Source organism: Stegastes partitus, unplaced genomic scaffold (genome assembly GCF_000690725.1).
Source record: "Stegastes partitus isolate 25-593 unplaced genomic scaffold, Stegastes_partitus-1.0.2 Scaffold62, whole genome shotgun sequence".
Taxonomy (NCBI): domain Eukaryota; kingdom Metazoa; phylum Chordata; class Actinopteri; family Pomacentridae; genus Stegastes; species Stegastes partitus.
The window spans coordinates 142,515-170,262 of NW_007577793.1; the positions used below are offsets into that span (position 1 = coordinate 142,515).

Consider the following 27,748-nt stretch of genomic DNA (forward strand, 5'->3'; position numbering starts at 1 on the left):
GACTTTGAGCTCCCACCAATGACTAAGAACTCAAACAGCACAACACAAGCCTTCACTGCTGCAAAGTAGAGATGTTAGAGGAAGAGGAGACAAGCAAAGGGAATCTGATGGACAACCTGAGTGCTGTGAAAGAGGAGTGTGTTGTAGTTTTATGATGTGTGAGAAATGTATTCTCTTTGCATTGCACTTGTTCCAGAGGAAGTGTGTCTGCGTGCCACACTGCCTTGATAGACTATTCCCTCTCACTCAAAATGAGATATTATTTGTTGGCGAGTGCAGTGGTCCTATTGTACACTGTGCTTCCGCATGTTGTTTTCTTCCATTCTAGCTGTGTTTTCTAATTTTGAAACATGAAAAATGGCCATGATGAGGTCAATTAATTTGGCCATGACCAACTGCCTTGAGAATAAATATATAAATATAAATATATAAATATATATATATAAGGAAATATATATATTTGTTTTGAGGGAAAATGTTAGCAAAAATGAAATGGTGTTTCTATTTTAATTGAAATGACTGGTGAATGGGGATTTAATTTTTCCTTTTTTTTTCATTGATTGTTTTCTTATGAAATGTTATTTTGGGTTTACTGTTTCTTTTTTCTAATAGAATCTAGGCTTTTTACACTGAAATATAAAGAAATCAGCTTAGAGACACTGGATTAGAAATGCCTTTATAGTCGAATACAGCTGCTTCTTGAAATGCATTTCTTTGTCTTGAGTCATCTTTTGCATTGTGTTGTAAACTTGAGCAGTGAAAAGCAGCTGGACATCGTCACAAGAACCAAAAAGAGTAAAGCTCCTTGGATTATGACGACATGGATTACTGAGAAACTACACAGACATTCTGTTGGAAAAGTTCTTTGAATCTGGACTCCTAACATTTTCTTCCTTCTTTTCACTTTGATCCAAACTTATATACTTAGATTTTTATTTTTTTATTTTTTTTTAAGTTAGAGCCTTCTGTGAAACTGGGTAGAAAACAACAACAGTGATATTTGCCACATCAGAATATTTTTTTTAGCTGGTTCATGACTGAATTGTAGATTGAAGATAGAAAATATGCAGAATATCTTCACCATTAAGTTAAATTAGCATACACAGACCTTTTCATACACAGACTTCATTTAAAGTGTTTTACAGGTTAAAAATTTTTTTTAAATAAAAATAAAAACACGTGAAAGATAATATACAAATCAAAATAATGTAGTCAAAGTTGAGTTAAAGTACACAGATATTTGATAGAAAAAACTGAAACTGCAGAAAATGACATAAGATAAGTAAATTATGTAAAATAATAAAATGTGCAATAAAAAAGGAATTAAAACTAAGTGAACAAAAGTGCAGACACGTTCAATAAAATTACAGTTTAGAGCAGATTTGATAAAATAAAGATTTGTATTTAAAATGTTAATACCATGGATGTATTTATTATTATTATTATTGTTATTGTTATTATTATTATTATTATTATTATTTTGTGAACTGTCGTATTTTCTGCGAAGGGTTAAAAGTTGGGAGTAAATTTTAAAAATATGCTGTACGGGACGTTTTTTGAAAAAAAATGTTTTCAATTTGTTACGGAGGAGGCGTACATAGCCGAATTTTGAGTTCATTGTAAGGAACACAGAATAGAGCTCCAAAGAGCAGAAAGACTGAATATTTTGGTAAAATGTTTTGTTGACACTGAAAAACTTGAAATTGTTCGCACACACGGGCAGAGCCAGTGTCCTTCCAGAGCTCCCTGGATGTTTCCGGGACTAGGAAGGCTCTGAGCTGTTTCCGCCGCCATTGCGGATTTTGGACAGAAGATCAGCCGCTGCTATCCATCGATGCAGTGCAGAAAGCACACGCAGAAGGGGGACGTATTTCACATTTTTACTGATACCAGGTTTCGAAAATACGACTAGCAACGCAGCATATCGTCTTTTTTTTTCATCGTATTATCGTTTTCACCGACTGGCTCCGACCTACACTGAGGAGGTCGTAGCTAGCGCGGTGCTACTACCGAGCTAGCTAGCTGCACGGCTAGAATTTCAGGACTCCCGAGAAGCTCAAGGAAACAACCATGGCTCAAATACTCCCTATCCGCTTCCAGGAGCACCTGCAGGTATGTGGGCAATTCTAACATCTATTTAAACTCGAAAAATTTCACTACTTGTTGATTCCTCCGCTTAACGATCGTTTGACAGCTTGCTAGCCAAGCTAACGTCAATACCCGCAGCAAATGAATGACCTCCCCTCCCCCGTTTAGCCAACAGCTAACAGCTAGCTTTTGAGGCTAGCATCTCTCATTCATTACATTGATGCTGTTTCCCGGTCGACTCAACGTTAGCCGCCGTTAGCTGTCAGCGACGACCAGAGGGAGAAACTAGTTGACGTTTAACACATTTGCTTGACCTTCAGTGATTATTTCTGGGGTTATAGCATTAGATGTGTCGTGGCTACATTTCGGTTAGCTAATAGCTAGTGCAGGTGCTCGTTACCGATTGTATGTCGTGAGGGATGTTGGAGTCACGTCATTTAGTCGTAGCCACGCAAGACATTTCAGTTGCTGACCTCGATATCATCATAGATCATCGTTAGGTTCGCTGCTTTAATGCAGCTGTAATATTATTGCCGTGCAGACCCGCGAATGATCATGTGTAAAACGATGCACATAAAGTTATCAGCTGGTGAAACCGCGGTCAGCTGCAGTGTGACTGGACCCTGTGCCATTTCACGTCATACAGAAAGGTTATGTCACTGACAGGCCATTTTTTACAGCTGAAAAGAGACTGAGGTTATTCTGCTGGGTTTTCTGGCTGTATTGTCACCTCCCCATCCCGCAGTCCGGGGTAAACCAGGTGGTCCACCTATTTAATCAAAGATCATTCGCTCTCACATATTTTGTAGAGATCATTGTAGAATGGATGAGTTCAATCAGCTTTAAGCTCAGCTGGTACATCCCAGCTTTTGACTGTATTGGTTTGTTAGATGTGCTTTGACTTCTCACTGAACCTCAAACTAAAGAATGAACCCCACAAACTATTTTCACTCCCATCCACCTTAAATGACCTTTTTGCAAAAGAACAATAGCCACTCAATTCCCAGTATATCAGGTATTTCCAGCTCAAACTAATGCAATCTAATACAATGTCTACTACAATGGGCATACAATAAATTAACACCTCCCAGTACAGTTTGAACAAAACTTATTATAAACACAATTAAAGCAGAATGTACTAGAGGACTGATGTATGTGACTGCATTAGGTTTACATATATGTACCTAATAAATGGGAATCTGAGTTTAAGGTATACTGTCCACAATGAGTGGGCTTAGGGGAAAATATTGCTTGTGGGACACTTAGATGTGTAAGTTCATTATCCCAGTTGTAATTAGGGCTGAATGATTTTGGTAAAATGTCCCAATTGTGATTTTTTTTTTCTGACAAATGCTGCAATTACAACTTGATTTGCAATAGTTGTTAAGGTTTAGTTCAGTAATCAATGTGTAATTGCTTTAAAATGTGACAGAGCGTTACTACAAGAGAAACCTTCCAAAGCCTAACTATTACAAGAGTAGAATGACAGAAATTTGTAAAACCTTCTACACAACATGCATTTGAATAGCATACATTCTAAACTGCAGTCTTTGCAATTTGCTAATTGCATTGTTTCAAACTGCAATTTCATTTTGAAATTAATTGTTCAGTCGTAGTTGTAATTTGTATGCATTTATACATTTCATGTTCCACTGGAAATGGTTCTGTGCAGGGATGCACAATGATATTGACATCATCTTTAGCCAATAAAGGCTTTAAACTGAATATTGGCCTTAGGCCAAATTAAACATTAACAGGTAGATAATACTTGTGCACTTTTTAGTTTTGAAAATGTTGTCTTGTTTCTTGTTTTTCCTAATGAGTGTCTACATTTGAAAAGCATTGTATTTGACGTCTGCATCTGACAGTGGAACATCATCATGAGAGTTGGAATAATGATATGTTAATTCCACCACAGGAGAAACCAGATTTCCCTTGCAGTTAGGTGTTAGAAAAAAAAACACGCACATATTGGCAGCAGCAATTGGTCACAATGAACTGGAAAATATTGGATATCAAGTATTTTACCTTGTATTAGATAGGTGCAGTAGAAACCGAGATCAGAAATGCGAGGAAACAGAGCAGTGGAGGGGCATGCAAAAATGATTTAACTGGCTGGGACTCGGACTGCATACCCATTGCATCCATATAGTATGAGCCCTAATCATTGGCAAGATAATGGCTTAAAAAAAAAAGTAACAGTTCTGCACCTACACTATCATTCTTAACATTTCCCAGGAAGGACAGCAGCCAAAGGAAAAGAAAAATGTGTTAAACCGTGTAAGTCATGCCTCTTAAACCGATTTTGTATTCCTATGTCAGCTCCAGAACTTGGGGATCAACCCAGCCAACATTGGATTCAGCACTCTCACCATGGAGTCTGACAAGTTCATCTGTATAAGGGAGAAAGTGGGTGAGCAGGCCCAGGTTGTCATCATTGACATGGCTGACCCCAACAATCCCATCCGTCGCCCCATCTCTGCCGACAGCGCTATCATGAACCCAGCCAGCAAAGTTATTGCCCTCAAAGGTAAGCTCTAACTACAATGCATCTAGCACTGTTAGCACATAGCAAGTGTGCTAGGTATCTGAAAGGACATGGACTATACAGTAAACGGCTAAAATTTTGGCTGATCACATACCTTGCTATTTTGCTTCTCTAATACACTGGGCCATTTGTGTAACTTTTGTTTGTGTTGTCAGTCAGTTATGTAGCTGTCACAGTCTGCTTTTCATTTTGATGTTCATATGTAGACCACCCCATTTCTGTTTGTCAGAAAACAAAGAGTAACTTAATTATAGTATAACACATTTAAATGTACGACACATTTATATTTTTAGGAAACGTAGAAGTAGTAACAGAAAAATGTCATGCTGTCATGAATGCTTTGTCTATTTTGCTTGTTTTTGCTCTTTTTTCATTTCTTACTGCTTTCTTATGTTTGCAGACGGTGAGTTGAATTTTACATATCATGAGTTGTCAAAGTGATCCTGTATGCACTGTCTTGAAATGTTTGCACAGTACTGAAAGCAATTTAAGTGAGTGCTTGAATTTAGAATGAACACACAAGCAGAGCATAAAAAATTAAGATTGTATCTTAAAAGACTGTATCTTTTTTTCCTTTTTGTGTTTTGTGTGTTTGTCCCATTTGCTACACTGGACATATATTTGATATCACGGCTGACCATTTTCCAAAACATGCTGGACTTCAGATTTTTAAATTCTTTGGTTTTTTATTAATTGCAGTACAGTATGAAAACACTTATTGATGTAAAATTTGCTTTTAAAATGCATAAATTACAAAGAACATGATTCCCACGTGTGTTTTTTTCCTTAAACATTATTGTTGTGTCGTAATTAAAGAACATAGATGAATGCATTGTGCAGGTGTTTACAGCTTCAGAGAAATTGACTCACAGATAACGAAACTGAAGGCAAAAACACGTAAACCTGTCTGCCTTATCATTAAACATCAGCAAAAAAAAAAGAAACTGCATCATTTTATGATACAGTTTCTGTGTCAATTTTAAGCTGTCAGTCAAAACCTGAAGACACCCACATATCAGAATCCACATCTTAGCCACAAAATTGTCTTTGATGGAAAAATGTTATATAAATGAAATGAAAAATTTCCCTGACTAAGAGGCCTTGGAACAAAAGAACAATCTGGTGAATATTCAGAAATGCTACATGCCTTGGGAAATGGTTGGTAGTAATGTATAGTACATATGTATGTAGTAAAAGGACGAAAACATGCAGAAAAAATGATACGGTCATTTAAACAATGTGAAAATCAAGCAAGCAGTGACTTAAAGGCTGGTCCTGAATAAATAGTAGGCCATTATGTGCTGACTCTCTTATAGGGATGTCCGTATGATGTAGATCCTATTCTCATAAGAATTGTGCGTCACTGGCTTGTGATGTTATAATCAAATATATTCTTAATATTTATAAATATGCACACATAGCAGCAGAAAACAGAGACCAGTACATTCACACAGATTTAAAAAATAAAAATTAAAAAAAATAAAAATAAGTATACTTGCAAAGTCTGGGGGGAGAATGTTTGTCTTCCTGCTTTGTTTTTGTAAATGTTTTTCTAACCTAGAACTGGCAGCAGTCAGAATTGTAATACATTTTATGTTCTATATTCCAAAGCTTTCTTACACTTAACATATGCAGAAGAGTTCCACTTTGTTGCCCCCTTTGATACTGCCAAAGAAGATATTGTGGCATTTACAATGCACAGAAAAATTATATATAGAAATGCACATAATTATTTAATGAAAATAACTGACCAATAAAGGAAAAAGATTAAATGTATTCTATTACACACACACAATTATACTGTTAATTATTAATTAGCCTAATCCATCCTCCAGCATGATAGTGAAACATGAGTTCCGACTGTGATTTAGCAGTATCATATTTGCAACAGCAGTTGCAGCTTCAAGTTTGTGTGAACAACTGTGATCATGGATTGAACTTGTGACACCAGTCTCAAAGATCAAGTAAATGTGCTGCTGAATGTGCATGTACAGTTTTGACTGGCCAGCCCCAGGACACTGCAGAGATTAAAGCCAAATGCAGTGCTTTCTTCCCTCTATTCTACACTGCTAGCTGAAAACCTGTCTTGCAAATCCTTAACATTGCTTGCAGGTTTCTAATAATTGTGCAAATTTTCAGACTTTGAATTACAAGTATGATTCCACATTTTATACTCTGAATGTGTCCACTGACCATTCCTATTATATTGAAGGATTAATGTCATTTGGCTTCTAAAACTTGTGCTTAAGTACATGGTAAATAAATTAATATTTCAGGCACCATTTGAAAAGTCAGGGTGATTAAAGGACAAAACTGCATTATTTCATATTGCTTCACTGCATTTTTGATTTTTCACTTCACAACCGCTCATTGTATTTAATGAAAGTAGTGTATTTTACAAGCACTATACACACAGTATTACCAAAGTATTTATTCAGAAATGTCACTGTACTGCCATTTATATGCTGCATTAATAGTTTAGGCTTGCTTGGGTTAGATTGAATCAAAAATAAAAAATGTCTTGGCCCCAAACAATCGTAATGTCTTTCCCCCAGTGAGACTGAGCTGGAGGAAATAAAGAGAATGGGTGTGAATGCATCTGTCCAGCATCTTTCTCATCATCACATCTGTTTGTGTGCTTTGTGGTCTTCTTTTGCTAATCTGCATTCAGACCCAACCCAAATTCCCACATCCCTCATTTTAGGATTAAATTTCAATGTGAATCCCTTAAGAGCTGTAACAACACGCCTGGAGTTTCATTTCTCTAGTAGTTGGTGGGGGTGGAGGGTGACGCAGGCCATAAAATTCTAATTTTGACTTGCACCGGGCACCATGTTTTTCTGTAGATACACCGATACCTAATTGATCTGGTTTTGGTTAAAAAGATCAGTAAAAAAGTCGTTGTACCAAAATAACATGGGAATCCATTGTTGATACAGTTGAGAACTGCAGACATCATAGTTGCAATATCTCCAAACAAACTCCAGCACTGCATCAAAAAAAGTACAACAGGCTGAATTGATGCAGGTGTGTTTTTACACATACTAATGTACTGTTGATGAAATTGTATCAGGGGAAGAACAATTTGACTAATATATCCCAGACCCAACAATGATGTAAGTGTTGGGTCTGATTATATGAGACCTGACACTGCAGATTTATTATCATGAGACAGAATATTATAAGTTTGGAAAATAATCAGTGACAATACTGAGTTTTGCTATCCATCCTGCTGATTGCAAGGTCAACAGTAGCAATACTCCATTGACGTTGCAAATTATTCTACCTTGGCTGTACCCACATATTTAGCCAACGCTGTGGCTCACCTAATGACGCTGCTTTGCATTGTGGAAAAAGTTGAGCCATGTTCAGCTTTTTTGTTGCCCTCCGTTGCTGTGTCAACACGGTGACGTCACTGAAATGAATGAGGGGCTGCATGTTTTTGATGCAGTGCTAATCAGTCTGAGCACAGTCTGAGTTCCTCAAATTGAAAATCTATTTGGTAGATGAGTAATGATTTCAGATTTCCTGCTCACAGTATCACAAAAGGGTTGCTTACTCAGCCGCAACTGAATGTGCTTCACATTAACCGTTAATTGCATCAGACATAACTGAATGCAGATCCACCATTTAAGTGGTTGCCCTTTTGTTGGTCTTGCACCTTGTTTTGACACTGGTACTGGCTTTTTGTATGGTCCGTCAGTGTTACTCAAACCAAACCCTGCCTACCAATGTTTCTCCAGGAATTAGAATAGGTATGCCTAAATGATGTTTATTCCCAAAGTCTGCTGTGAGTTGTGTGTCGTAGCTTTGTCACTAAACAGATTTTGCTATGAGTTTCTTTTTTTTTTTTGCTGTTACTATCATAAAGTTTATGAAGGAGGTGTTGCGTTGTTCACCCGTGACACTGTGCATTAACCTTGGCTGGTAATATTTTCAGCCGCAAAGACCCTGCAAATCTTTAACATCGAGATGAAGAGCAAGATGAAGGCTCATACGATGACAGATGATGTGACCTTCTGGAAGTGGATCTCCCTCAACACTGTTGCCCTGGTCACAGACAACGCAGTGTACCATTGGAGCATGGAAGGTGACTCTCAGCCAATCAAAGTCTTTGACCGTCACTCCAGCCTGGCAGGCTGCCAGATCATCAACTACCGCACTGATGCCAAACAGAAGTGGTTGCTGCTCATAGGCATTTCAGCACAGGTAAATTAACTGTGTGTTTAAAAAAAAAACATTAATCCTGATAATCGTAACTACATTGTTTCCAACATAATAATGTCTCAGTTTTAGCATACAGCTAATGCATTGAGGAATAGCAGTCCAAAGGTTTACGAATAAAACATGTTCTCTGACTTTCTCAGTAATCTACAATAGAACTTCTCTTGTGATTAATTACTTGTATAGTTTACCTACCATAAAGTGCAGTACAAAATGCTTTAGTGTGTGGGATGTACAGTTATATTTGTATTTGTTATGAAAAGATGAGTTTATGCTATGAAACGGCTGATTTTTATCATAGACTTCAATGGTCTTGGTGTTGCTGGAAGCAGAGGTGTTAAAGAATCAATAAAATAAACAACAACAAAAAAACCTAGTGTGACAATGAAACACAAAACATTTTGGATTGAAGCCTAACCTGTGGGTTTTTCTCTCCTCAGCAAAACCGTGTTGTCGGAGCCATGCAGTTGTATTCAGTGGACAGGAAGGTGTCTCAGCCTATTGAGGGGCATGCCGCCGGCTTTGCACAGTTCAAGATGGAGGGCAACACTGAGGAATCAACTCTGTTTTGCTTTGCTGTGCGAGGACAGGCTGGAGGAAAAGTGAGATTTACTAACAGTCAAAGCCTTTAGGCTCACAACTGTAAAAATAGAGACATCAGGGTAGACTTGCTTTAAAAGTGGAAATCATGGGATTCATAAGAACAGTTTAAGAGAATGTAGAATGTTGTAGCCTCACTAGTCTTCTTTTGTCTTACTGTGTTTTTGCTTCTAGCTCCATATCATTGAAGTTGGGACTCCACCAACTGGGAATCAACCATTTCCAAAAAAAGCTGTGGATGTGTTCTTTCCTCCAGAAGCGCAAAATGACTTTCCTGTTGCCATGCAGGTACAAAATCAACTTATGAGGTGATGTGTAGAGCCTGTACTCGTTGCTTGTTTGCCTTAATTTGAAAAAAAGATGCCCTATTCATCGAGTAACTACTTTATACTCAGTCATATATCATTACTCCCTGTCATCACCCCAACATTGAAAGGTGTCATTTGAACACTGTTCAAATTTTTTTAATTATTAAACTAGTACTCAGTAACTGTTTGACAGTATTGGTAATTGCACGTTTTAAATAGGCCATTTTAACTGCACCTCAGTGGATGACATTGAACTGGGGCCGGGCAATACTAAATCAGCTTTTACTTCAGTGTGAAGGGCGTCTTGATAATGAGCTCTTTGCTTATTATTTTACACTTCATAACCCAATTTTTCTTTCTGTGCATCTAGATCAGTTCCAAGCAAGATGTGGTCTTCCTCATCACCAAATATGGCTACATCCACCTGTATGACCTTGAGACTGGAACTTGTATCTACATGAACAGGATCAGTGGGGAGACTATTTTTGTCACAGCCCCTCATGAACCTACTGCTGGTATCATTGGAGTCAACCGGAAAGGACAGGTACTCTGATCTGCACCCTTTTTATCATTAGTGTAGTTTGTGTTAATGTACTAAAGCAGGGTCATCAGATTGAAGCTATATTAGAATAGTAGCATTAAGCTTTGATTGTCACAGATTGTTTGACAGATGGGGCTGCAAGGCGGCGCAGTTGGTTAGCACTGTTGCCTCGCAGCAAGAAGGTGCCGGTTCGCGTCCCGTTGGGGGCACCGGGATCTTTGTGCGTGGAGTTTGCACGTTTTCCCCGTGCAACGTGGGTTCTCTCCGGTTTCTCCGGCGTCCTCCTACAAGTCCAAATACATGTTGAGGTTAATTGGTGATTCTAAATTGTCCATAGGTGTGAATGTGAGTGTGCTTTGTTGTCTGTCTATAAGTGTAGCCCTGCGACAGACAGGCGACCTGTCCAAGGTGTCCCCTACCTTCGCCCTAAGCCAGCTGGGATAGACTCCAGCCCCCCCGCGACCCTAGTGAGGATTACGCAGTGTATAGATAATGGATGGATGGATGTTTGACAGATGCTAGGAAATAAGATCTGACGGTTAGGCACAATGATATTTTTCTGCTTGCTTCTTATTCAAACTGACTGAAGAAATGACATCACTTGATGAGCTAGTACATTTTGGTACGATCAAACCAACTGCATTAGCACACTTGAGTCAGCTGCTTAATCATTTCCAGTGGAATAAACAGGCTCATCATAAACATTTGCTCTTGGGTGTTTTGCAAATTGACAGCTAGAACTTTATATGTCAGTGATGATATATCATGTTTGATTAGGGTCAGTTGAGTGAAATTTTTAGTGGAGTTTTGATATGTGTAACAGATTAAACCAGTGGTAGCTTCAATGAACTTTACTATAGTTTCAATGTTAAATTAATTTGTAAAATACATATGTTTAAAAAAAAAAAAATGTTTGAAACAATTTTATCGTGTATGGACACAGACGTAATAGAAGAGAATACAATAATTTTTGTTGATCCTCCATTGGGAGAAATTTACATGCCACAGCAGCATCCAAAAATATAGAAAGAAAGTACAAGAAAATAACAATAAGTAATAAAATAAGTATGTAAAAATACAAGCTTTTTAGGTTATAAACCTATAGTATTCATTTCTAAATCGGTATATTTGCATGTAGAATAGATTCTTGTCTGTTACTGCTGGCAATTGTTGGTGATTCACTTTCACTGTGGTATGTCAGCTCTTTTGTATATCAGCTTGGGTCCTTGGGTGTGACCTTGACTGAGGGAATGTCTGTGAAAATATCAGGCTGTAGCAGCATCTTCAGTGTCAGGCTGCATGTGACAGTCACAGCAGGAGGGCAAGGCTTGGCCAGGCAGACTACACAATCTAATCCTGTTATTGCTCTTGGCTCTCACCTGTGGGTCTGCCGTACACAGCTCAGTGTATTGCGCACACATGCACACGCACACACACACACACTTACACGCGAAATGTAACACCACACACGACAACAGTGGGGTAATCCGTATGTGTAATTTAGGAATGCGACAAGTACAGGCTGTAATTCACTTAGTCTATTTTTGTGCGCTCAAGTGTGTACAGAGAACTTAAAACTGGTTTAAATTCCAAGTTCAACATTTTCTTTGTCAAATACATGTTCACTGGTCATTCAGACAGTTTGTTCTGCATGGAGCAGCAGAATAACTTTAGTGTTCTGGCTAAAAAATGCTTTTTGGATATTTACATCACTTTATATCATAGCCACTTTAAATTTTAATTCTGTTTATTGGAACGTGCCAGTTAACTTTTCCAAAGTGAACAGTTTTGTTGGAGACCTTTGACAATGTGTTTGCTGTTCTAAATGAATGGGCAGGGATTAAACTGTAGTTACAGACAGGAGCAGCTGAGCCACAGCTAAAAACCTTTGAGCTACGGTTATTTGTGTAACCACCAAGAGCGGAAAAAAGGGACAAATAGCTTGTCATAAAGAACCACAAATGAAATTTTAAATGTGTACCTAAGTGAATCTGAAAGACCCAACCAGCTGGCTGTAGAAAGAGAAACAATGCTCTATTACAATTATGAAATGTTCAGCTTGTTGGGAGATACCCCTTACATGCATGATGATTTGTGGTTGTTTTTTTTTAACAGCTGGATGTATAAAATACAAAACATTTTGATGTTTTGTATTTACAGTGATGCTGCACATTTTTACCTTCAGGAATAATACCTCATCCACAAGGTTTCATCTGTTGGGTACAGATAAGAAAGCATGCCAATGTGCTTTTCCAGGTGTTGTCAGTGTGCGTGGAGGAGGAAAACATCATTCCCTACATCACCAATGTGCTCCAGAACCCAGACCTGGCTCTCCGCATGGCTGTGCGAAACAACCTTGCCGGTGCTGAGGAGCTGTTTGCCCGCAAGTTTAACACCCTCTTTGCAGCAGGGAATTACTCAGAAGCTGCCAAGGTGGCGGCCAATGCGCCCAAGGTACTGCCATCATGCACTCGGAGTGGGGTCAAAGAACATAAGATACAAGCTCAGACTGTTGAGACTAATCAGATTTTGGTAGCTTAGTATGCCATTAAACACCAAAGGGTAGATGTAGAACAAGTTTCGATTTCCATGATCAAAATAGTTTAAACATAAAAGTAACATATTAGTTGGGGATGCAGTCTATGAAGTTTTCAAAAAGCAATCTACTTATTCCCATCTCTGTTCTTCAGGGTATCCTACGGACCCCAGACACCATCCGTAGGTTCCAAAGTGTTCCAGCCCAACCAGGCCAGACGTCTCCCTTGCTCCAATACTTTGGCATTTTGCTGGACCAGGGCCAGCTTAATAAGTTTGAGTCTTTGGAGCTTTGCAGACCCGTTCTTCAGCAGGGCCGCAAGCAGCTACTAGAGAAATGGCTAAAGGAGGACAAGGTATGTGTCCAGCAGTTAGCTTTATAATGGGCAATCTTCATCCTATTTTTAGAGGAATTATTTAATATTTAATCCTCCATTTTTACCTGTCATACTGTAAAAATATTGTCTTCAGAAATGCATCTGGTCTTTAGAAAATAAGTGTTGAACTGACTAACTCAACCACAGAATTGAAATTTTATTCTAAAGCAAGAGATCTATGATTTGCAGGGATAAAACACTGATTTTTCTTGCCTAAACTGAAGTGTCATGAAGATAAAGCACATCTTAGGTCATTGTTGTAGTCAGTTAGGTGGCTCCTCCACTTCTACAAATGTTACTATACTGCTGATTTGTGCTTCTTAAATTAGAATAATCAGCATTTTTAAAATATTTGTCTAATAGAGCATGTTTGTGAAATAGTGGGAATGAAAATTTGAAAGTCAGTATGGTGCCTTCATCGTTTCAATGTGACTAATTCACACACAGAGCAGATACTTGAGAATTACGTGCAAATGCTATTTTCCTGATTTACTCCTACTGGTTCCATAATTGCTTTGTACTGAACTAGATTGATTTTATTTTAATGGCAGTCTGCGTGTATGTTTACAGCTGGAATGTTCCGAGGAGCTTGGAGACTTGGTGAAGTCAGTAGATCCTACTCTTGCCCTCAGTGTCTACCTCAGAGCCAACGTCCCCAATAAGGTCATTCAGTGCTTTGCAGAGACTGGCCAGTTTCAGAAGATTGTCCTCTATGCTAAGAAGGTTTGTGATGACTGACTTGGTAATTGTATGTTTTCTTAATTAAGACAGAACAAGAGATGAGTGAGCGATTGTTGTATTCAGTGTTTTACTTTTGTGTGCATTTGTTGTTGGTTTTTTTACATGGTGCCCTTATAACTAGAGGGCACCTCATATGTTGGCCTAGTATCCTTAAAGATCTGGGATTCCTGTAGGTGGGCTACACTCCAGACTGGATCTTTCTGCTAAGGAATGTAATGCGGATCAGTCCAGAGCAGGGCCTTCAGTTCTCCCAGATGCTGGTTCAGGATGAGGAGCCACTTGCTGACATTACACAGGTAAAGCCACTTTTTTTTTTTTTTTTGCACTGCACTTGCAATGCTTGCAGCACAGGTAGTCTTAAGAGTGACCCTGTGACCTGGAAGTTGTCACTTCAAAAGCAGAATTATGCAGTGGCCATTGCTCTACAGTCAGTAACTAAAGTACAAATCGAATACAAACCTTAAATTTGATTTTAAACACAACCAAAAAAACAGTGTTTAAGTGTTTGACATCCATGTTAATTCCTTTTGTTTGTTTCTCCAGATTGTTGATGTGTTCATGGAGTACAACCTGATCCAGCAGTGCACATCCTTCCTACTAGATGCCCTGAAGAACAACAGACCCATGGAAGGACCACTGCAGACACGCCTGCTGGAAATGAATTTGGTCCACGCACCACAGGTCAACCATGTCAATACATAAGATGCACTAATTATTTGATTTTTACCAAAACGTACTCCTAATGAGCAGTCAGTTTGTTGGTTTTACCTAAAGCAAAACCATTCTACCATGGTTAAGTTTGGTCAACAAAAAATTAATATTTTTTATTTATAAATTTGTCATTGTGCGTTCTCCGTAGATTCAGTGATATTCCTTCAGACTGTTAATTTCATCATATTTAAAAAATAGTTTTTTTCTTTTTTCAATTCTTTGTGTTTTGTTTTCAATCCATACAATTTGAAACTAGGCCTTTAGATTTCTTTCTTTTTAAAAGTGTGTTTCATTATGTTTGCTTTTACTAAAAATGTCATTTTTTTCTACCTCATTCGCAACATTTTCTGTTGATAAAACTTCAAGCAGTGTTGAAATGTCTTTGTACATGTGTCATGTTGTGCAGGTTGCAGATGCCATCCTGGGCAATCAGATGTTCACTCACTATGATCGCGCTCATGTGGCACAGCTGTGTGAGAAGGCCGGTCTCCTGCAGAGGGCGCTGGAACATTATACTGACTTGTATGACATTAAACGTGCTGTGGTGCACACACATCTTCTTAATCCAGAGGTACAACATTGATGGAGGATGCAGAAAGAAAATAGTTACACGAACAGCAATTTTAAACATGACTGTGTAGCTGTTTGTTTTGAACACAAACCAAAAATTTGTTTGTTTTGACTTGTGATCGCTTTATGTGTATTGCTTACTGTTTTCTAATTTTCTTTGCAGTGGTTGGTGAATTTCTTTGGCTCTCTCTCTGTGGAGGACTCTCTGGAGTGTCTGAGGGCCATGTTGTCTGCTAACATTCGCCAGAACCTGCAGATCTGTGTGCAGGTTGCTTCCAAGTACCATGAACAGCTTACTACTCAGTCCCTCACTGAACTTTTTGAGTCATTCAAGAGCTTTGAGGGTAAGTTTGAAATGTACCAATATTCAAGCAAGCTTGCCTCTTCTTTTTACTTTAAGAAAACATCAAGTTTTAAAAGATGTTCTCTACTAATTTTCCCTTTTTTGTCTGTTAGGTTTGTTCTACTTCTTGGGCTCTATTGTGAACTTCAGCCAGGATCCAGAGGTCCATTTCAAATATATCCAGGCTGCCTGCAAAACAGGCCAAATCAAAGAGGTGGAGAGAATCTGCAGAGAAAGCAACTGCTACGACCCTGAACGTGTGAAGAACTTCCTCAAGGTCAGAAAGGGACAGTGGAGTGTAAACATTTATATGTAAAATTGACTTTTCTGCCTCTAATTTATCTAGTCAGACAGTTGGTGACTAAATGTAGACATTTTCTGCTCTTGACATTTAATATTTTTTTCTCAACAGGAAGCTAAGCTCACTGACCAGCTGCCTTTAATCATTGTGTGCGACCGCTTTGATTTTGTTCATGACCTGGTCCTGTACCTGTACCGCAACAGCCTGCAGAAATACATTGAGATCTACGTGCAGAAGGTACATTACTAGACCCAGAACAGTAAATACGACTACACTTACTCACAAGTTTTTTTTTGTTTTGGATGGTTGTGAATTTTTGTTTACCTGAATGGCAGCATGTTGTAATTTTTTCGTTCTCTTTCTTCCAGGTGAACCCAAGCCGTCTGCCCGTAGTCATTGGAGGGTTATTGGATGTAGACTGCGCCGAAGATGTGATTAAGAACCTGATCATGGTGGTGAGAGGACAGTTCTCCACAGATGAACTGGTTGCTGAAGTGGAGAAAAGAAATCGGTAAGAAAGAAAGAACTACTTAAAACAGTGTAGCAACAGAGGAATCACTCAATTATCTACCACAGTCTATAGTCTTATACCTTGAAAGATGTTTCTTCTGTTCCTGATGTCATGAGTCAGCACCTGAATTCATGTGTAAGCTTGTGATACCATTGCTGTGTCTCCCTTTCCAGACTGAAGTTGCTGCTGCCTTGGTTAGAGGCTCGTATTCATGAAGGTTGTGAGGAACCTGCTACCCACAACGCTTTAGCCAAGATCTACATCGACAGCAACAACAACCCCGAGCGCTTTTTGAGGGAGAACCCCTTTTATGACAGCCGTGTGGTGGGAAAGTACTGTGAGAAAAGGGACCCTCACCTGGCTTGTGTGGCTTATGAAAGAGGACAGTGTGACCAGGAACTCATTCATGTGAGTTTCAACTGAAATCATTTTTCATTAAAGCCAAAATTCTGGGTTATTTGTAATGTAACAAGCTTCATGCCTTGTGAGTCTTTTTTGTTGTTGTCGTTATTTTTCTAATTTGTATGAATTAATAATATTTCTGAACTGTTGTTGTCTCTCATGTTAATTCTTTTTGTGTTTATGTCTTAGGTGTGCAATGAGAACTCACTGTTCAAGAGTCTGTCCCGCTACCTTGTACGTCGCAAGAACCCTGAGCTGTGGGCAAGTGTGCTGCTGGAGACCAACAACTACAGAAGACCACTCATTGACCAGGTCAGACCCTTTGGTATCTTGGATGCTGAAATATGACAAATAAATTAATTTATTTAAATTGTTACCAACATTACAAATATAGGTGAGTTCTATGTTAGTCCTGTAACACTGTTTGCTTTATACTGTATACTTAATCAAATCTTCCCATGCCTTTTAGGATAGTTCATCCTTTTAATTTTTCCTTTTGTCTTTTTATCTGTCTGTTACTTTAAGGTCTTGTTAAACTGAAATGCAGGTTAGTTTTTTTTTAATGTATTTAAAACATCAGCTGCAGTGCATCAAGTCTCTTGTCCATGTCTGCTGTAGGTTGTCCAGACAGCCTTATCAGAGACCCAGGATCCAGAGGAGGTGTCTGTCACAGTCAAGGCCTTCATGACAGCCGACCTCCCCAATGAGCTTATTGAGCTCCTGGAAAAGATTGTTCTGGATAATTCCGTATTTAGTGAGCACAGGTAAGAGAGGTTTACCTGCATATCTCGAATGTTTTTGGATAGCTGATGCATGTGTGATTTCCTAAACTCGGAACACATTTGATAGTAGCAGAAACCACTGTTTTTAAGTGTTTGACATAAGTCCATCAACTGTTTCAAGTTGTCTTTTTACTGACAAACTGCTTTTTTGTAGTTTCTTGAACTGTTAAAATATTCCAAATGTAGAATTGAAATTGTTATATGTATTTTATAAGACATTCACCTAAAACTTCTTGTCTTGGTTATTTCAGAAACCTCCAGAATCTGCTTATTCTGACAGCCATTAAAGCTGATCGGACACGTGTAATGGAGTACATTAACCGTTTGGACAATTACGATGCCCCAGACATTGCAAACATTGCCATCAGCAATGAACTGTTTGAGGAGGCCTTTGCAATTTTTAGGAAATTTGATGTCAACACTTCTGCTGTGCAGGTGAGTGTGTTCCTTCTTGACTGTAACGGGCCTTAAAAAGGTGTATTAAATGTTTGCTTGTTTTTTTTTAATTAGCCTACACTTACATTATACTCAAATTGTAACAGCCACAAGACCTTTTGTTGTAAATCTTAATTTTCAGTGATCTGAATGTTGTCTTGTGTCCAGGTTCTGATTGAACACATTGGTAACCTGGACAGAGCTTATGAATTTGCTGAGCGCTGTAATGAGCCCCCAGTTTGGAGTCAGCTGGCAAAGGCCCAGCTTCAGAAGGGCCTGGTCAAAGAAGCCATTGATTCCTACATCAAGGCTGATGACCCATCTGCTTACATGGAGGTCGGACAAGCTGCCGCACAAAGCGGTAAGATGATCTTTATCATATAAGCAGCTTGTTGCTTAGATGTAAAGGGCTTGTGCTTACCTTTTTTTTTCAACTCATGAAGACTTTTTGTTGAGGTTTTGTCAAGTGTATAGTAGATTGATGTGTTCTTAAAAGTAATGAAAGTGAATTGTTGGGTGCAGGAAACTGGGAGGACCTTGTAAAGTTTCTGCAGATGGCCCGCAAGAAGGCCCGCGAGTCGTACGTAGAAACAGAGCTAATCTTTGCCCTGGCCAAGACCAACCGCCTGGCTGAGCTGGAAGAGTTTATCAACGGGCCCAACAATGCTCACATTCAACAAGTAGGTCCAAGGAAACACTCAGACATGCAGCACACACTCACATACCATTTAATTCTCATTTACAGTTGCCACTTTGCTGACCTTGCTTTCTTTTTCTGTCCATCTTCCCTCAGGTAGGTGATCGTTGCTATGACGACAAGATGTACGAGGCAGCTAAACTGCTTTACAACAACGTGTCCAATTTCGGCCGTCTGGCCTCCACTCTGGTGCACCTGGGAGAATACCAGGCGGCTGTGGATGGAGCCCGCAAAGCCAATAGCACCCGCACCTGGAAGGAGGTGAGGAAAAGCCCAACAGCTTCAGTTGAACTCTTTCTACCTAAAAATTGCTTTTCGCATAGTAAAGAGACGGATTAGTTCTAGCAAAATGCTCATTTCTAGTTTTCCCTGTCTTTATCTGACACTAAGCCTTCTAATACTGCCAGTAAAAAAGATAAATACTCAGTAAAGTATACGTCTTCTCACCTATATCAAATAAGTTATTTGATTATCTGCTCTTCCAGGTGTGTTTTGCTTGTGTAGATGGGAAGGAATTCCGTCTTGCCCAAATGTGTGGCCTGCATATTGTCGTCCACGCCGATGAACTGGAGGAGCTAATCAACTACTACCAGGTACACTGGCTAACTGTTACGGAAAGAGATAAGACTGAATCCTATTTTCTTTGTACTCCCCCTGGTATTGTGACAGAAGAATGCCTGTATTAAGTGAAAAGTATGCTAAAAAAAATAATTTAGGTGTCTTTTAATTTTTTTTATAGAATGCAGGATCTTTGTTTCATTGTGCTGGCTGGACATTTGTTAATGCGTGACACAGTAATGGTAATCAGTCAGTCATACACAAGACAGTAGGATTTTCAGTTGCTCTTTTCTTGTACCAAAATACTAGAGCTTGCAAATTACATTCTGTAATGCTGTGCCTTTACCTTTATTTCAGTTAATCTAATTGTGTGCAAACATAAGTTTTGTTAGGTGATGTATCTCAATTAAAATACTTCACATAGGCTCTCTCCCCGTTGAAAAGTAAAAATGAAAGTTTTTGTAAGTGGTATGGATGGTAAGTGGTAAGTCTATCTGCGTCCTTCAGGACCGTGGCTACTTTGAGGAGCTGATCACCATGCTGGAGGCTGCCCTGGGGCTGGAGCGCGCTCACATGGGTATGTTCACTGAGTTGGCCATCCTCTACTCCAAATTCAAACCCCAGAAGATGAGGGAACACTTGGAGCTCTTCTGGTCCCGTGTCAACATTCCAAAGGTAGGCGTGGGAAACGGATCTACTATAAACTTTGCCATAAGTCTTTAATTTGAACCAGTCTGAGTTTCTTCTCACAAAAGAAAAAGTTAAACGAGTTCATTAAGTAATCTGTGTTTTTGTGTGTTTGTGTGTCAGGTTCTCAGGGCAGCCGAGCAGGCTCACCTCTGGGCAGAGCTGGTGTTCCTTTACGACAAGTACGAGGAATATGATAATGCCATCATCACCATGATGAACCACCCAGCTGATGCCTGGAAAGAGGGCCAGTTCAAAGATATTGTCACCAAGGTGATAAAAACAAAACATAAAACTGTGTGATTTGTGGTAACAAGTTCTACTATTAACAGCAGTGCCAAAGCACAGCACTGCCCTACAACTGAGGTAAAGGTTATGTGTTTCTTATTGTAGGTGGCCAATGTGGAGCTCTACTACAAGGCCGTCCAGTATTATCTGGAGTACAAACCTTTGTTACTGAACGACCTGCTCATCGTCCTCTCTCCTAGACTGGATCACACACGCGCTGTCAACTTCTTCAGCAAGGTCCTGGGCCATTTTTCCTTTCTGTAAACATTTATTTGTAATCATATGCTACATATCTTCAAATTCAATGTCACAAATCTAAATGCTACTGTGAATCACTGAGGTAACGTTATGAGTGAAAATCCCAACATAAAAGAGACTGCTGATGACAGAAAATGATAACTGACACTGATGGTTTTTATTTTGGTTTCTTGTTTAGGTCAAACAGCTGCCTCTGGTTAAACCTTACCTAAGGTCTGTCCAGAATCACAACAACAAGTCAGTGAATGAGGCACTTAACAACCTCTTCATCATTGAGGAAGACTATGCGGTATGATGTGATAATTTTTTTATTTTGTGCCAGTAGTGTTAAATTTGCCATTTGCAGCACAGCACACAAAATATATTGCAGTTCTTCAGTTTTTATCAGCAGTAAACATGTTTGCACAGAGTTGCATTTTCTGCTCTTACTTATAATCCCCCCCTTCTGTTATCTAGGCGCTGCGTACCTCCATCGATGCTTATGACAACTTTGACAACATCTCGCTGGCCCAGGGCCTGGAGAAGCATGAGCTGATTGAATTCCGGAGGATCGCAGCCTACCTTTTCAAGGGAAACAACCGCTGGAAACAGAGTGTCGAGCTCTGCAAGAAGGACAAGCTCTACAAGGTGCATGGCTACAAAAATTAATCATAACTTGCAGAAGATACTCCAGGTCGTCAAAGTAATATAAATCATAAGACACATTTCATTCCAAAAACAAACTATTGGTGCTAAAATGTAAATGGCAGATGTAGTCACTTCACCTAAGTCAGTTTATTGACCAGCAATTCTGCTGCTCTCTCTGCAGGATGCCATGCAGTACGCATCAGAGTCCAAAGACACCGAGCTGGCAGAGGAGCTCCTGGCTTGGTTCCTGAAGGAAGACAAGAAGGAGTGTTTTGCTGCCTGCCTATTCACCTGCTACGACCTGCTGCGGCCCGATGTGGTGTTGGAGACTGCCTGGCGACACAACATCATGGACTTTTCCATGCCATACTTCATCCAGGTCATGAGGGAGTATCTCAGTAAGGTGGGTTGGAGGTATCTATTGTGCGCAGTGTATCAAGACGTTGACTTTTTGAGGTTTCTAAAGAGCCAAGCATATTGACTCATGTTATAGATACCCTTTGCAATTCTGAAATGGCTACAGTGAAAGAAAGTAATTAGACTGTTGGTGGGATGGATAAGTTACACTCTGACAATGGATTTTCTCCTGCAGTTAGGTGTTATGTTAAGACTTGTGAAACAGTATTTGCAAACCTACATCATCCAAGCCTTACTTAAGTGGAGACCAACATGTCTTAACATTTTCCACAGAAAGACATGAATACTAAATTCAATCTTAAAATACTTTTTCTCTGATTGATGATCAGGATTTCTGCTCATCGTTTACTTTAAAAAAAAAAAGTGGCTGAAGCTGCTAAAATGTGTTTGCAAATACTGTTTGACTATAGGCAGTGTCACACAGTTTCGCTGACAGGGTATCAAAGATAAAAGCCTTCTCAGTTCTGCCAATTCTTTCCTCCATTCATGCTCATCCTTCTATGCTTCTGTCAGTCATCATGTGTCATCACTGGTGTTTTCCTTCATTTGGGTCTCCATTCATTCAAGCTACTTTTCCATACAAATGTGTTACAAAAGAGATTCATAACTGCTGTGTTGCTCATCATGCCATTTATCTGTTACATGGCAAAATAAATACAACCCACGCGTTGCTTTCAAAACAGACAGCAGACCTGAGTAAAGCGTTTTTAAGAATGTATTGCATTTATGTGCTGAACTTGGACTGCTACAATAAAATACTTCAGTAATTAGCTGTTACTTACATAACATTCTGTATCACAAAAAACAAATCATTTGTATATTTTCAGTGAATGATTTGCAAATAATTGAGGTTATATATTTGAGATTGCATATTATTTAATGAATTTTATTTAGGTGTCCAGACTTAGCGGATACCCTAAAAGCCAAGATCTTTTAGTTTTTACACAAGGTGAAAATTCACAGTACCAGATTAATCTCAAGTCTGCATTTGTATCAAAAGTGGCATTAATTACCCGCATCACTCTTAGGATTTTGTGTTTCTTCTTTAAGTGACAAGTCCTCTGTTTGCTCTTTTCTCTCTGTCAATTTCTATTTTGGGAGACTCCCATTTGTTTTTTCCTCCTTAAGTTGCCTCTCTGAATTTCCTTTCCAGGTTGATGCGATAAAGGAAAAGGTGAAAGTCGAATCCATTTTCTAATCATTCTTTTTGACCCCTCTCCCCTGTCCTGTAGCCTGTAGTTTGGAGGAGTAAAATTAGCAGAAACTGCATGTCTCCTCTCCCCCCATGTCACTCTGCTGCTTCTGACTGTAAACTCCACATCTCCACTAGACAACCTACCAATCCACAACACTCCAGAGCGGGGCTCTTCACACCCACCCCTCAAGGCCCTGCTTGGTTTGCTGGTGTCAGTGACGGCTCAGGACAAAAAAACTGATTACTAAATTGGACATGCACAACTAGTAGCAAGAGGACGTGAAAATGTTGTTGATGTTGCGTCTAAGGCATCAGTGATAAATGCTGATAGACTTTACCTACACAGACACCATGTGTTTAACAGATTACTGTGAACATTTTAATTGTTAAAATGGTGGTGTGTTACAGTCAGGTGCCCATATTTGCGCAGGCATGTGAGTACACAGTCTGTTTTCTCTGATCGTAACTACAACTAGCCAGCATTGGCCATCCATATTAGCTATGTACAAAAACTACTTTCAACCTTCAATATAAACTCTATGGAAATGGCACAACCATGGCTAGAAGTAGAGAGAGCTCAGATGTCTTTTGTGCAGTATGACAGAGTTATATTGAATATCTCAGATTATTTATTCTACTAAATATTTAAGATACCTGGAATCAACTTGTACAAGGTTTTTTATGACGCCCCCAGGTGTTACCAGTGCAAAAAAAAATAAATAATTGTACTGTGCATAATATAGATATTTTACAACTTTTTTTGTATTGTTTCCATACTTGCCTCCTATCTCCTGAAAAGTTTCTGAATTGTTCTCACATGACTGTTGGTCACAGCTGAGCCAGTTAAGGCTTCTGGGTTAAACTGAGGAATGCAGAATTTATTGTTTTTTGCAGAATCTAATTAGACCAGTTTATTTTTAGTGTATTTAAATAAGGCATAAAACAAAGTCAGAGAAGTATTTCTACAACAAAAGAAAAATCTGAAGATTTCTTTTTTCACATTTTCTAGCTGTGATAAATGATGTAAATTAAAATAACAGCTGTTTATGGAAATTATTTTGTATAAAATTGCAATTTTTAGCTAAGATGTGAATCATTTTCAAAAGAACTGTCTGAAAAAATGTAAATGTTCTTTCTGTTTTTACAGCGTCTTGCTCTGATAAATGGTGTCATTTTGATGATTTATTTACATATAACATGCCTTTAAGCCCACTGGTGGGTTTCCAGGTTTAGAGGGTTAGACTTTGTTATGTAGTGGGCATTGCTAAATTTTCATTATAAGCTTTGCTGAACTGATTTCTTCTGGTTATGTATGGACAGCAGGAAACAAAGAGTAAACGCTCCCGTAATATATCATCTTTTCAATTGATAAACTAGACATTTTCTCCCAAAACAACTAACTCCTGCAGCTGGCATCAACATAATGTTTATAGCCAGAGTGAAGCAAAACTGTGCACCAGAAAACCAAGACAATAAGATAAATGCTGTTTAGTTCCACAGAGTTGAAAGCAACTACAGACTCTCTTCATAATTCTCTGTAGATTTGCTACACTGACCAAACCCTTTTAACATATTTCTGTCAAGTGTGCAACTGAGCCATCCACTTAAGCCAGCATGCCTATCAGATCTCCTTAGCGCTGGGTGAAGAGCGCCTCTCTGGGTACCTACCTCACCTGCTGTGGTCAGGTCCTTTTCTCACAGACTTGTAGATGAATTCTAATGTTAAACTGTCCTGTAACACCACTCAGCTGCAGTCTGCTACAAGCCATCATCCTGACTTGGTCCAGCATAATTTCAGGAAGCATATGTTTTCACCCTGTAATGGTATATAAGGGAATTTTAACACGTATGACGTTACTAATTCTTAATTATATTTTTATACTGAGAGTGGGTGAGGGCATATTGATATCTGTATCTGGACTGTGGTGCAGTAGCGTAGACTGCAGCTAAGTGTAAGATCTAATTTCAGTAATAGAGGCAATATTTTAATGAAGTGACCATTTTTTCAGAGACCTCTTTATTATTTTTCTCAACATCTGTCTCTACTGCTGAATTTATCACAATGTTATAGAAGAACAGGCGATAGAAACCATAAACACGAGGCACAGGCATTTTTAGAAGGGTATATTTTTATACCATAAAGTGTGGTCTCTTCAAGGGACAAACAACTTCAGCATATGACTGCAAATAATATAAAGCTTAGGTAAATTCTTTGGGGAAACAATAAATACCATGTAGAGCGACAAGCATGCATTTCCCCCTCCCTTGGTAGCATCAGCAGCACTCAGGCCAGGCTAGGAGACATCGTTGTTGGCTGTGCCTGCTTCTGGAAACCTTGAACTGGCTGTACAAAACCATCCCCTCCACCCTCGCTCACACTCCCTCCACTACGGCTCTCTGCTTCTGTCTTTCTTTTCCATGCACTCTTCAAGAAGAAAATAAACTAAACTGCTGCTTCAGCATGTCTTTCAACCCTTCTCTTCTCAAGTGAAACAGCCTGTCTTTTCTTGAAACAGCCTGCTTAACCAGATTGACTGACTGTAGTAGTAAACCAGACAGTATGTAGAGAACTGAACCCAAAACCACCACAGGAGGAAAGCTGTCCTGATGCATCACATAGCACTGTCTGATTGATTTCATCAGTACTGAACAGTGTCAGCTGAAGGTAATGAGGGTAATATCTGAAGCTTTTCGCTGGCTGCTTAATTCTTTGAATTGTTTTAGCTCTTATCTTTTGCCCTTTCCCTGTCATTGTCTGCCTCTGAGCTGCTTAGCAAATACTAAAGCACCAAAGATAAAACTGGCAGTCTTGGCAGCTTGATTCTCAAGGCTTTTACATGCTTCACAGAGCTGTTTGCACTTAGGCAGTATCTTAATTTGGTCCATGTGCGACGGCCCGGCACACGCCTCTTAAAATGTAAAGACACACTCCAAGTCTTGTTGCACTTAAGATAGAATACAAACTGTCGAATAAGCAAATGGGACAACAGATGTTTACACAAACCTCCCAAAATATTTTGATAGCTTCAACAGCAGATAGCAAAATTTGGTGATGAATCAGTTATGATTTGTTAATAAATTAATTGATAACCTCTTTTTGGATTGTTAAAATTGCCATTTTTCCCTGCTTTCTATCAATCATTAAACCCGATGATTAATCTATGAATGAAGAATGAATCCCAAAGGCTAATCAAAATGTGTGTTGGTCTGCTTCTGTCTGTGACCACCATGCAGAGTATTGATCTTTTGCCAAGAGATGAAATGAAAAATACTTTATTTATCCCAGAAGGGAAATTCAATTGAGATGACATACTATCTAACGGGAAACAAAAACATGAATCCTAGTTGGTCTGTTTGTACTGGTGTGGGGTTGGTTCTCTACATACTTACGTTTCCAAAATGTTAGAGTAGATGTTTTGGGTGGCTGGATGGTGGGACCATTATTGCCCAGTAGCAATTTGTTTGTCTTTGTCTCCCCTGCTTATTCCCCAATTCCTTCCACAAACAAGTGGATGACTATCTGATAGACCGCTGTAGCCAAGCTTGATAGCGTAGCCAGTAGCTCTAGTTGTAGTTACTCCTCTTGCCACATAGAGGGCCTCCAACACATTAGCAAGGCCTGCCTCCTGCAGCCTGTTGTTATTTAAATCTGGACTGTATTCGTCTTCGCCTGTCAGGAATGGTCCCATCCGTCAGCCAGTGAAATAACCCCGAGGTCAGTTTTTACAAACCCAGCGTCTCAGCCCTTGCTCTTAAAGAGCCCCATCGCCTGCAGTTCAACTGAAGTCTGACACATTCACTGTTGTCGTGTTTCCTACAGGTCGACAAACTCGAAGCCTCTGAGTCTCTGAGGAAACAGGAGGAGCAGGCTACAGAGTCTCAACCCATCGTTTATGGTAAAAAGCCCACATCAGATTCTAACTGTATTGCTGTAATCCTGCCTTCACCAGTTGTAAGGACATTTAAATGAAACCTAGAAAATGAATTTGACTATATGACCACAGCTGTGCAGTTTTTAACTAATAATTTTGATGCTTCTGTTACAGGCACACCCCAGCTCATGCTCACAGCAGGGCCCAACGTGGCTGTGCCTCCACAGCAGGCCTACGGCTACGGCTACACAGCAGCTCCAGGCTATGGCCAGCCACCACAGCCCAGCTTCGGTTATGGCATGTGAACACCCAACAAACCCCCCCACCACAATTTGACCCCACACCTTCCTTCCATCTGTCCTTCTCTCTTTGTGTTCCTCACCAGCTTCCCATGGTCTTCTACTCACAACAGGGGCCACAAGCAAGCAACAGCCCACTCTCGTTTTGAGTACTATTTTTTTATTATGTTGTCGTGTTACAAGAGAAAACATTTAACTGCATTGAAGGACTTTTATTTGTATTGTTTGAAAGAAATTGGACCACATGTTTGTTTTTCACATTCCATATTTATGACTACTTATTTAGATTTTTTTGTGTTTATGTTAATGTAATGTTTTTTTTTATCGGTTTATGGTTTGTGCAAAAGTGGACTTGCTAAAGCTCAGCAATGAACCTTTGAAGTAGGTGGAGGAGCATTGGATTTTGCACTCATGAAGAAATTAATGTAGAGAAGCTCTTACTTTTGATGTACTGAACATGTGAACAGCTTACATTGTCTCGTTTGTCTGTATAATGCATTTCATCATTGTATATTCTGAGGAAAAAAGGTTACATATAATATTGAACATATATTGCCATTTCAATGGCTATAGCTAGCAACACTAAGTAATGATAGTATATTCTGCACAGGCGTGTAGCTTTATGGAGTTTTAAATGCATACAGACGTATGTCACTGTGTGACTGAGGGTGTGTTTGTGTTTGTGTGTGCGTATGTGTGTCCGCGAGTGCGACCTGAAGGTTTAAATAAGAATTTTAAACCCCCTCCTCTCAGCCTGTATTGGGCTACCCAATCCACCGTCCTAGATATTAGCTCTCCTTCATTGGCTCCATGTATTTAGGTGACCTCTTGTG

At 39.3% G+C, this 27,748-nt stretch overlaps 1 protein-coding gene across 2 annotated transcripts; it reads left to right on the forward strand.

Moving 5' to 3' along the window:
- Nucleotides 1–1,769: 1,769 nt before the first annotated feature.
- On the forward strand, nucleotides 1,770–27,141 carry LOC103353121 (clathrin heavy chain 1-like). Of its 2 annotated transcripts, XM_008275910.1 has the most exons (33): nucleotides 1,770–2,112; nucleotides 4,411–4,618; nucleotides 8,577–8,845; nucleotides 9,301–9,462; nucleotides 9,635–9,748; nucleotides 10,139–10,312; nucleotides 12,566–12,763; nucleotides 13,000–13,200; nucleotides 13,792–13,944; nucleotides 14,136–14,258; nucleotides 14,506–14,643; nucleotides 15,080–15,244; nucleotides 15,407–15,587; nucleotides 15,700–15,863; nucleotides 15,999–16,124; nucleotides 16,256–16,398; nucleotides 16,572–16,806; nucleotides 16,990–17,112; nucleotides 17,419–17,564; nucleotides 17,834–18,017; nucleotides 18,186–18,378; nucleotides 18,540–18,697; nucleotides 18,811–18,975; nucleotides 19,200–19,307; nucleotides 19,780–19,947; nucleotides 20,083–20,232; nucleotides 20,353–20,484; nucleotides 20,684–20,794; nucleotides 20,962–21,132; nucleotides 21,314–21,535; nucleotides 22,703–22,723; nucleotides 26,565–26,640; nucleotides 26,791–27,141. In XM_008275910.1, exons 1-33 carry the CDS (start codon nucleotides 2,071–2,073, stop codon nucleotides 26,919–26,921), a joined length of 5,055 nt encoding a protein of 1,684 aa, XP_008274132.1. In that variant the 5' UTR covers nucleotides 1,770–2,070; the 3' UTR covers nucleotides 26,922–27,141. The 2 variants fall into 2 exon arrangements, with proteins under 2 accessions (XP_008274132.1, XP_008274133.1); XM_008275911.1 differs by lacking the exon at nucleotides 22,703–22,723.
- Nucleotides 27,142–27,748: the final 607 nt, after the last annotated feature.